The 11,984-nt window shown below is 39.4% G+C and overlaps 1 protein-coding gene across 1 annotated transcript in view; it reads left to right on the top strand.

Moving 5' to 3' along the window:
* Positions 1–11,984, top strand: part of LOC144824146 (ADAMTS-like protein 5) — a 297,391-nt gene that overhangs the window by 162,733 nt on the left and 122,674 nt on the right. The window contains exons 3-5 of the mRNA XM_078683277.1: positions 4,760–4,923; positions 5,415–5,475; positions 7,195–7,300. Of these exons, the coding sequence (XP_078539403.1) occupies positions 4,760–4,923; positions 5,415–5,475; positions 7,195–7,300 (331 nt within the window). The remainder of the gene's footprint in view (positions 1–4,759; positions 4,924–5,414; positions 5,476–7,194; positions 7,301–11,984) is intronic.

Raw genomic sequence — 11,984 nt, 5'->3', positions numbered from 1 at the left:
GTTTTGTCAAAATTTCTTTTAGTTTTCTACCTCTGGTGAAAGCAAACATAGGGGGTTGGCTGAAAAGGCCCTGAAAGTCTGGTTCCATGGACAAGATGGGCCAATGTTTACGAATGATGCGTTGGAAGTGGTTGGAAGTCACAGAATATTTCGAGACCACCACCATGCGGTCTGTGTTTTTTTTAGGTTTCAACTGGAGAAGTTGTCTCCTTGTTAATTTCTCACTTCTATCCACAGCCAAATCCAGGATCGATGGGGGGTATCCCCGTGCCTTTAATCTCTCTAACAAGATCTTGATCTCTTTTTTGCTCTCTTGTTCATTAGAAACAATTTGTTTAACCCGGAGTAATTGAGCATAGGGTAAATTGTTTCTCAAACCTAGACGGTGAAAACGTTTGTAGTGCAACGTAGAGTTCCTATCAGTAGGCTTACGGAAGATGGTGGTGGACCAGTCTCCCATCTCTCTGTGTATCTCCACATCCAGATAATGAACACATGTCTCATTGTATTCCCATGTGAATTGGATACGATTGTTGATGTTATTCCAGGTCATCAAAAAGTCAGCCAGTGTGTCTGTGGATCCTCCCCACAGCAGAAAGATATCATCAATATATCTCAAGTATAATCTTCCATGCTCTAACCAACTAGCTTGATTCAGAATGTGTGTCTCCTCAAATTGTTTCATGAAGATATCCGCATAGCAAGGAGCTGCGCAATTTCCCATGGCCGTACCATTTAGTTGATGTATCCATTTGTCCTGTGCCAAGAAGTAGCTGTGGTAAAGTGTGAACATAGTTAATTCGATCAGGAACACTTTCAGATCCGGATCGAGATCAGATGCAGCTAGAGCGTGTTCTATATCTTCTATGCCCCAATCATGGGGGATGGAGGTGTAGAGTGAACAGACGTCAACTGTACACATGATGAGTTTAGTGTTTTTTAACTCTTCCATGCAAGATTCCAGCTTCAAGAGAAAGTCCGTAGTGTCTCGTACATATGACCTTGTTTTGAGAACGAAAGGTTGAAAATACCTGTCTAGGAATTTTCCAGTGTTCTCATGGATGCTGCCTTTGGTGGAAACAATAGGTCGAAATGGTGGTTTTGTGGGGTGCTTGTGCATCTTGGGTAACATGTACAACACAGGTGGTTTGGGGTTAATAGGTACCAGATATCTTCTTGTTTTGTCGTTGATAGTGCCATTGTCAAAAGCTCTATTGATGATGTGTGTTAAATTCGTCGAGAACTCCCGGGTGGGGTCCCCCGGCAAAACATTGTATATGTTAGTATCCAAAATGTGAGCTTCCATTTGGTTTTCATAGAAAATGGTGTCCATAATCACCAGGGCACCGCCTTTGTCAGCGTTCTGACAGATGATGTTAGGATTGTCAGCCAGTTTTTTCAGAATGTTTCTTTCAGTCTTAGACAAATTACCATGTTTCAAAGATTGTGGGAATGGTAAACTAGCAATCTCTTGTTTGATCAAGTTCTCGAAAGAGTCGATGATCTTATGACTTTGTGGTGCCATAAAAGTGCTGTGTGGGCGAAGTCCTCGAAGCATGTCTTCTTCTTGTGGTGGCATCGGGCTAATGTTCTGAAAAAAATGTCGTAGTCGGATGTTCCGTACCAGTTTGAAAGCACTGACTTCTAACTCTAGAGTATTAGTTCGAGTGGTGGGCACAAATGATTGCCCCTTTTGGAGGGTGTTGATCTCTTCCGTGGTTAATTGTGTGGAAGAAATATTTATAACTAAGTTCTCGTCAGAACTCATCGTCGTTTGTTGCTTCTCTTGCCCCTGATGGCGGGCGGTGTTGTTTTTTCTCTTTCCTCGACGGGTTTTTCCCTTCCACCTGTGTTGTACATGTTACCCAAGATGCAAAAGCACCCCACAAAACCGCCATTTCGACCTATTGTTTCCACCAAAGGCAGCATCCATGAGAACACTGGAAAATTCCTAGACAGGTATTTTCAACCTTTCGTTCTCAAAACAAGGTCATATGTACGAGACACTACGGACTTTCTCTTGAAGCTGGAATCTTGCATGGAAGAGTTAAAAAACACTAAACTCATCATGTGTACAGTTGACGTCTGTTCACTCTACACCTCCATCCCCCATGATTGGGGCATAGAAGCTATAGAACACGCTCTAGCTGCATCTGATCTCGATCCGGATATGAAAGTGTTCCTGATCGAATTAACTATGTTCACACTTTACCACAGCTACTTCTTGGCACAGGACAAATGGATACATCAACTAAATGGTACGGCCATGGGAAATTGCGCAGCTCCTTGCTATGCGGATATCTTCATGAAACAATTTGAGGAGACACACATTCTGAATCAAGCTAGTTGGTTAGAGCATGGAAGATTATACTTGAGATATATTGATGATATCTTTCTGCTGTGGGGAGGCTCCACAGACACACTGGCTGACTTTTTGATGACCTGGAATAACATCAACAATCGTATCCAATTCACATGGGAATACAATGAGACATGTGTTTCATTATCTGGATGTGGAGATACACAGAGAGATGGGAGACTGGTCCACCACCATCTTCCGTAAGCCTACTGATAGGAACTCTACGTTGCACTACAAAAGTTTTCACCGTCTAGGTTTGAGAAACAATTTACCCTATGCTCAATTACTCCGGGTTAAACTAATTGTTTCTAATGAACAAGAGAGCAAAAAAGAGATCAAGATCTTGTTAGAGAGATTAAAGGCACGGGGATACCCCCCATCGATCCTGGATTTGGCTGTGGATAGAAGTGAGAAATTAACAAGGAGACAACTTCTCCAGTTGAAACCTAAAAAAAACACAGACCGCATGGTGGTGGTCTCGAAATATTCTGTGATTTCCAACCACTTCCAACGCATCATTTGTAAACATTGGCCCATCTTGTCCATGGAACCAGACTTTCAGGGCCTTTTCAGCCAACCCCCTATGTTTGCTTTCACCAGAGGTAGAAACCTAAAAGAAATTTGGACAAAACCCAATGCTACAGACACTCAGATGACTTACAAAGGCTTAAAACCCTGTTACAACTGTAGTAATTGTAACAACTGCATTCCAGGTAATATGATCAACCATCCCATGAAAGGTTATCCAATTAAACTACGAGTCAATGCTACTTGCAACAGTAGTAATGTCATCTATATATTGAAATGCCCCTGTGGGAAATGTTACATAGGTCACACTGAAAGAAAGATCCGTGTCAGGATCCTTGAACACAAGAGTAACATTAGAACCCAGAACTTGAAATCCACAGTGGCTACACATTTTCATGAGAATCGACACAGTGTGGCTCAGTTGAAATTCCAAGTGTTGGAACAAGTCAAGGTGACTATGAATAACAAGAACACGTTACTAAAAAGAGAAAATTTCTGGATCCGATTTATGTCCACCATGGTGTCCCATGGGTTAAATGACCGCATAGAATTTCAATGTTACTTGTGACCTTCTTACTGTCATACATTTTCTCATTTTTTGCCTTTACAGATGAGTTTTGTTGTTTGTATATATATTTTTTCCATTTTTTTCTATGCTTTTCATTTGACACTTGTGAGACTTGCACATTACATCATGGCCCCCACAATAGCGTTCCCTATCCCAGTCCTTTTACTATGTTTATTCCTCTTTGCTTGTTTACTCTGCTGCTTAACAGCGAGTTCGGTTTACTGTCTGCCACACGGAACTCCGCGGAGTTCTAGCGTAGTTACGCTATTGTAAGTACCCTCCTGGGACCCTGATTATTTTTATATTATTGTTATATGTTACCTAGCAAGCCGACAGCCGTTTCATGTTTTGTACATGTTGTCTGTTGTATCTATGCGCTTAACGCATGTGTACCCTGCTTTTTGCTTTATACAGTTATAGACCTGGGGTTAACAAGGGAAACTTAGAGGTTAATTTTTGCCCGGTATTTCCTACAGGAGCGTTAGTTCATACACGTTTGGGTTTCTCATTATAGTTTTGGTCGCTCACTGCCTGATTTTGCTTAGTATTGCTTTTCTCCCACATAGTTTATTTGTTGTATTTAATCTTGCTTTGAATTTGTCAGTTTGAGAATGTATAGCTGATTCCATATATTTCTGTTTTTTGCTTGTAGAGTAATCCCCTGAGGAAGGGCGTGGCCCGAAATGCATCGGGATTTGCGATCATGTGTAACAATGCTTCGCTGATTAAGATATCTTGAATACCAACAATCCAGTGATTTATGTTAAACCAAGAACATATTGAGAGTTTAATAAACTGTGAATGTTGGACTAACACCACCGTGTGTTGAAAAAAACTTTTTCTACAGAATAAGACCCAGTGGTCCCCCCTCAGTAGTGCTCGCAGGTGCTCTCTCCCAAGCGGGGGAGCTATGTATTAGTTCTCTTGGATTCCTCACTGCCTGGCCAGACAGTGATTACCTCCGGGCACACTACAGAACTTAAAATCTGCGCAACTTTATCGTTTTGAATAAGCTGTGCGAGTTCCATCCACTGATTGAATCTCACAAGGATGCCTGTGGCGTGGTAAGTAGTGGTTCCTCCTTCCGCCACCTACCATTGACCCCACATTCACTGGCCTTGGAGTTGGCAATTATGCCTTTCCACACGTGCTGTTGCTTCTAAATTAGCATAGGAGCTAAAATAAGGAGTGGAATTTGTGGAATCAGGCAACCACGCAGCTGCATTCAGGGGGGTCTTGGCTTTGCAGGGCTTTACAGGGTAAGGATTCCACAAAATTCCAAACTGATGCATTCTCTTTTCCAGCTGCAGAGGGGCCCGTTTCAGAGAGGTTTCTTCAGCAGCGCTGGGCATGAGCACAGTCACCCGCTTGGTTTCGGCAATGAGTGGAGCTCGTGGAGGAGCTGGTCGCCCTGCTCGAGGACTTGTGGTGGTGGAGTGGCCGTGCGGACCAGACAGTGTTTGAGCAGGTGATCTCTCACATTTATTACACCCCAATCCTCCCCCCATGTCTTTGGGCAAAGGGCAGCCCTAGAGCCATTCCGTAATGTTTTCAGGAATGTTTAGGCGTTGAAGACAATGATAAAAGGTCACATGTTCAAGTTCAGAATTTGGTAAGAACACAGTAATTGGTATTAAGGTTGTAAGACCTCGGCACCTTCCTTAGATGTTCTAACATTTTTCTAGGACTTTCATCAAAACCTGTTGGTAGCACATGTATATACCAGAAACCTACCTCTTACTAGAAAATAATTACACGGATACACTCCAAGTACTGTCCCCAAACACTCATCTTTGTTTCAGATATGAATGTTCATCTCTTGCAATTCACTTGTACATTAAATACACCATAAGCAACTTAGGTTACCAACTTGTTCCCAAATGAAAGCGCATTAGAAGCCGATCCCATTGTGGCCTCCTTGTGACTAAAGTCATCATGAAATCTTGGCTGTCTCAATAGGGTATCCACAGAACAGACGTGCCCAGGAGACCAAAGGCAGTACCGCATCTGCAACACTCAGGTGAGACATTCACGACATTCGATTGAACCTCCTCAGGTTATTTCTGTAAACTTTCATATAGGCAATGTGAACTAAATCAAGGCCGGGGCAATTTTTGCACAGGAGTAGATTGAGAGGTATTATCTACAATTCAATCTTTGTGTTATTTGCAGAAAAAAATCAGGTTTTGAAGCTTTTTGATGCCTGTACTAAAGGAACCTGGGGGCATATTATCAAGACTCGCCGATAAAATTATCGCCGCTTTATCAGCAGGAAACTGCCGATAAAGTGGCGATAATGGGCTTGATAATATCATCTATGGAATTCCAATCGATGCTCATGTTAAATGTCCTTCACATCAATCAATCAATCAGCATTTGTATAGAGTAGCACTGTTACCCCTAGGGGCATCTGGGCGCTGTGGATGCGACATCTCTGTCAAACAGCCAGGTCAAATATGAGCAGAACGAAGAAAAATAAAGGTCAGAAACTAGCAGAAATAGGAAGAATAAAGGTCAGAAATGAGCAGAAAATTTTAAAATAAGGGTCTGAAACAAGCAGAAAGAGGCAAAATATTGGGCAGAACGAGCAGAAAAAGGCAAGAATAGAGGGCATAAGTGAACTTAAAATAGCAGAAAAAGGAGAAGAAAGCGAGCAGAAAGGATGGCTGAAAATGAGCATAGGAGGCACAAACCGAAGGCAGCAGAGTGTAGCCTGAGGTGGACAAGCTGGAAATGAGAACTGTTGCAGGGGGAGCTGGCACGAGGACCTTCTCATTCCATCCAAAGCCTTTTTCCTTTGGCACTGATACCAGAAAAATATTGGTCCTCTGGTCCGAATGCTTCCTGCAAACTGTCTTCTCTCTAAAATCACGTGTCTAATAGTCCTAGATGGGAAAGTTATACCCATGTCAGTTGCTGCTGCCTGTCTCGGCAAACCTCCACATCCATAAACTAGCAGCCTAACGCAAACCTTTTCTCCATGCCTTCAAATAAACATTTAACAAAGATCCATTCTCTATACATATATTCACATTTATATGAGTGACACAAAATGCAATTTCTCATTATCTACACATATACTTCTGTATCTGTGCAGCAAAAAAACTGATGGATGGAGATGCTTTAGTCAGTCATAAACTTGGTATTGACCTTGAACAGCATTATAGAACAAACCATACCAAAATCCTTCTGGGCTTGCCCTTAAACAAACAGTGCAGCCCAACCAGCTAAGCTATGTCCCTTTCTGAACAGGTACCAAGACCACTGATATGTTTCAGCATTATTGGGACTCTTTGTGGCGTGGACACGTCTCTACTAATATTGTTACTACTTATGTTAATTCAGGTTTCATCACTTGAGTCAAAATTGCTAGGTTCTCCCTTCCACACCGTACCTTGCAAGGTTTCATCCAGTGGTAAAGGTAATGCTTCTATAATGTCTGTCTACTACTACAGTCCACCCATCAATCACGCAAACAACTGTAACCTCATTTATGAGGCCTTCCATAACAGTCCAGCCTGCAATGGGTGGGACACCCAAAAAGATACTATCACTCCATATCTTGGCACTGAGCCATTACAAACACTATGCTTCAGAAAAAGACCCACTAGTTAGTCAAAAGAGCCTATGCCAGGGGCATATGCCTGCCAACCCTTACATAAAGAATACCTTCCACTGGGACTCTGCTTCTTAAACTATTTATTTACTCAAAGTTTATATCTACATTTTTTCTCTGTAGGACTGTGAACCAGAGCCCCTGGATTTCCGACATCTACAGTGCTCTGCTTACAACAATAATTCTGTCATAGGAAATCATCTCTTCAAATGGCTACCATTCAACACAGGTAAATAGAAATTCATTCCTCACCTTCTAAGGCGCTTCAAAAGATTTTGAAGTATTTTACTCTACTCTTTGATGCGTCTAATATACACATTCTCCCTTGGCAGCGCCACCTCTGGCTTCTCTGTTACCTATACCTAGATGATATTAGAATCTTTCTTTCATGCCCTACATTAAGGAAAGTGTCTGACAATGCTGCTCAGACATTGGTCCCTGGAAGGCTGTTCACGTACTCATGTTGAGTTGATCCAACACCCAAATAGTTTATTTTCTTGCTATCACAGCACGCCTGTTCCCCTTTCCTGTTCACTTCCTCCTAGGTGGCTTGATCACAGCTTTTTGTTCCAGGTAGCTTGGAGTACAGTTTAATTTCAAAATGTGTAAGTAACACAGCCCCAGCTGCAAGATTCTGACAACTAAACAAACATAAATCCATGCAAACATTTCTGTACACACTGCCAAGACATTTAGTCCAAAGAAATCTGGAAAACTGTAACTGACTATGTGTTGGAATCCTCCACTATCTCAAGTTTTATTCTGTCGAATCCTAGGTCAGACTTGAAAACCATACATAGAAGGATTGAGTTCAATTTTATTTAAATTATATTATTTAAAGACAGAATTTCTTTTATCTTCCATCAAGTCTTGCCAGGACAACACAAATATCTGGTGGAAGCCTTTAAGAATGTAGGCTTTTCTTCAAACGTGTTCACTACTACGAAATTAATTGTTTTCCCCTGTCATCAGAAACCTTCACCTCAAGAACATATTCATATCATGGCTAAGCCTGTGGTAGAGAATATTTGAGCTTGAAAATCGAGGGCTAAAATATTGAGGAGGTAAGTGCAAAGAGCATGCTATGGATTTAGCATTCTTAACTCCACACCTGCTTACCTGGAAGATCTATATATAGCCAGGGTGTCATATGTGAAGTTAGATATAGAAAATCTATTCAGACTTACCTTTTGTTATTTGGTCCCTCAATATTCGGATCACAATATTGATAATATTCGATATTCTGTCTTTGATATACCAGACACACACCCATTACTAAATCAGCAAGATTTCAATTCCAGAAGTGAAAACATCTAAAGTGTGTGCTCTTTGCCCAAGACCTCAAGGCTGCAGTTGAAGCTTTCATTGTCACCCATAAGGACTAGGACCTGGACTTCCTTATAAGCCCTACCCAAATGTAGACTAGCTGCTACAAGAGTTTTGATAAATACAAAACAAGTGAACATAGTATTCCTGCACTTGCTTTCTTCAAATTGTTACCTTCTGATGCCAGATATACATTAGGATCTGCATACCTTACCTATAGAGCCATGCATCCTTAACACTCGTAGTGATACCTCACTTAAAAGCAAGGCAACTCTGGAGGCCAAAGAAAGCTATGTTTCAAAAGAAAAAGATCATTTTTGCATCTCAAGTATCAAGAAGAAATGCACCGGGTTTAAACCCTCTTGGGTACTGCACCCACAATTTGGAATTGTCCTCCGGTACACATATGGCACGGCCCCTGGTTCTCTGACTTTTTATACCTACTTTACACTAAAGCCTCTGTGTCTGACAATTACATTTCACTTCCTAATGAGATGTACTCAATCCCAAGGCTAAGCTGATTGAGGATTGCCCTCAAGGAAAATCCCACCTCACAAGAATGGTTATTAATATACACTTCAACACACTTCTTTCACCATCTTCGCTCTACGATATGTTTGTGAAGTTTTGTTTTGTTCCATCATGATCAACTATTCAACCATCCATCCAGTCTCTACAAAATGTAAATATTAATTGTGGATCTGGCAGGACCCAGTTAATCACATGTTTTTAGAGTTTGTATCTAGGCCTGGAGTCCCATAATTCTTTTCTTTACATGTTTTTAATGCTGAATGTTATTATATTATAGTATGATTTTCAATAGCCAAACGGATTAACTGACACAACTTTGATGTAAAAAATATTGATGTTAAAAATAAAGTGTAAAAAATATAGATAACAAAAAATAGACTCATACTTAAACAGGTATGTACAAAAATATTGACAAAAAAATTAGATGAAAAATATCAACTTTTATATAAATATAAACTAAAATAAAATATATTAAATATCATTTTAACAAAACAAAATGTATTTAATATTAATTTTAATAAAATATAACAAATAAACTTAATGTCAAAAATCAAAACTCAAACATAATAATTTATACATATATATTTACTTTAAAACAATTAATAAACAATTATTTTTAATTTATATTAAAAATTTGAAATAATATAAAAAATACACATATATATTAATGGTTTGAAATATAAAAAACATAATCTATAATAAAGTAAAACATTAATCTATTAAAAAATATATAAACTTAAATGTCACAATGCAATCATTGCAACAGTAGGGAAAGTGTTGAATAGCAAAGGGGTAAAAATAACAATTCCCACTTAAGTGACTGCAACAGTAGGGTAAGTGCTGGATAGCACAGAAATTAAATTTACTATTCCAACTCCAGTGAGTGCAACAGTAGAGAAAGAGTTGGATATGGAAGGGGTAAAAGTTACTATTCCCACTCCAGTGAGAGCAACAGTAGGGAAAGTGTTAGACAGCAGAGGGGCAAAAATTACTATCCCCACTCCAAAGAGTGCAACTGTAGGGAAAGTGTTGGATAGCGGAAGGGTACAAATTACTATTCTTCACAAAATTGTATCCAGACCCAATGGCTCCTAAAGCCTCTAAAACTCCTAATGGTGGCATATGTCGCTGTTGCGAAAAGGAAATAATTCCTTTTATTATTTAACGCTCACACACCCTATTTGTGTCATGCTTTATCATCGGGTTCACCCAGACTCCTAAAGGTCTGGGTGGGCTCGACCATTTTTCAGGGAGCTGTTAAGAGATGTAGGCCACACTAGTCATTGTCTATATGTGGTGTATATATATATTATAGTTTATTTGTGAAGAGTATCATACACACTTGGAAATGTGAGTTTATAATCTCACCTCAGTATGGTATATGGTGATGATGAACGATGTAATGATTGAGGTTAAATCGATGATATATACCTAATGGAATTGTAATTGGAACGAGTTATTTTAAGATTGATATGGTTTTTGGTATAACGTATTGGACTATATATGGCTTGGAAGTAAGCACTTATAACATTGATGGAGACGAATGAACTTTTGTGGGTTACAACCCAGTATTTTGAATGTTTATGTTTTTAAATAAATTACGTAGGTGCATAGTGCTGTTCTTTTAAATGAGGAAGGGTCTACAATGAGGTTACTCCAGGAACGATAACATTTGATTTGGATGTGCTGGACTATAGACTAATTCGTTGGCATCTAGCGGCGTAATTGAACAATAATACATTTTGCTTTCTGTGGAAGTTATTTACCATGGGTTTACGAATAAAGATTTAGAGGGAATTAGTTTACATTTTATACAAGAAAGTATAACCCACGATTATTTCTTGTTACGGAAATCAACTAATTATACATTATTTCGGATATTACGGAATATTAGTTGAGCGTGAATATAGTTAAAGAAATGTGGACATTTATATTACTATCGGAGAGTAAAGTAACTCTAGACATTTAAAGACGGCGCTTAGAAAACTTTGTATAAATTGGAATACTAAAATGGCACTCATGCAGAACGCAGGTTACTGCAAAGAGCGCAGGATGCTGTTTTGTGATTCGGGGTGAGTGTAGAGGACTCGTTTCTAGGTGATCTTAGGTGTTTAATATGTTGGGAGGATGTTATTGGACTTATAGTCGTCCATGTCTTTGCTTTTAACTTGCAGATCACGTACTCGTGACATCGTATATTGCGCACTCACGAAATTGAGGTGAGGACGACTTTCCTCCATGAACAGGATACGTGATTGGGGTGAGATTTCCATTTTAAACGATTCGATGAACATAACATAAGTTCATTCTTGATTGGAGCTTACATGTGTACTGAATAGTGGGTACATTTTTGATTACAGAGCATTTGACATCGTAAGAGTGATAAAGAGATAGTTATTGATGTGAACAGTTCTACGGAGGTGGACAATTTAGAACGGTAACTTTTGCTTTATTTTGAGTATAATTTGGAATTGAATTGTAATGAAGTGGGAAGTATGAGTATAGTAACAGGTTGTGAGATGCATACTTAACTTGTATAATTAATAGATATTGACGAATTTTTAGGATAACTTGTGAGAGTATGGAATTTTTTGTGATGATGAACAGAAGGGTGTTGGGGCACCACAATGTGTAATTATTAAGGTTTTTTAATTTTTATGTAGGGAACATTGGCATTGGATCAAATTCATGGACCATTAACAAGTTTATGGATGGATTGTAATACAGGTCAGGTGACTATACAGTGTATTACATTAATATATTGTTTTGTTGCTGCTTTTAGGCCTTAAGAGCAACTAGTGACTTGCACCAATTTTGAGTGAGGCTTTATTTGGGAATTAGGTTCTGTTCCATTCTGAGAGCACTGGGTGATGGTTGCAATGGTACTATCACTGTAATTAACTTATTGTTTTATTTAGACACTTGATGGATTGTTGAATTAAGATGCATCTGAATTGTGCTTATGTATAGCTACTTTGGGTTGCAGCCCTGAAGAAGTCAAAGTGCTAAGCACGACGAAACACGTGTTGGCTGCTGTTTCTTTGGATTGATAACCT

This window comes from Lissotriton helveticus, chromosome 3_1 (assembly GCF_964261635.1).
Source record: "Lissotriton helveticus chromosome 3_1, aLisHel1.1, whole genome shotgun sequence".
NCBI classification, from domain to species: Eukaryota; Metazoa; Chordata; class Amphibia; order Caudata; family Salamandridae; genus Lissotriton; species Lissotriton helveticus.
The sequence above is the reverse complement of the archived record's forward strand: the minus strand, read 5'-3'. Positions and strand labels throughout refer to the sequence as shown.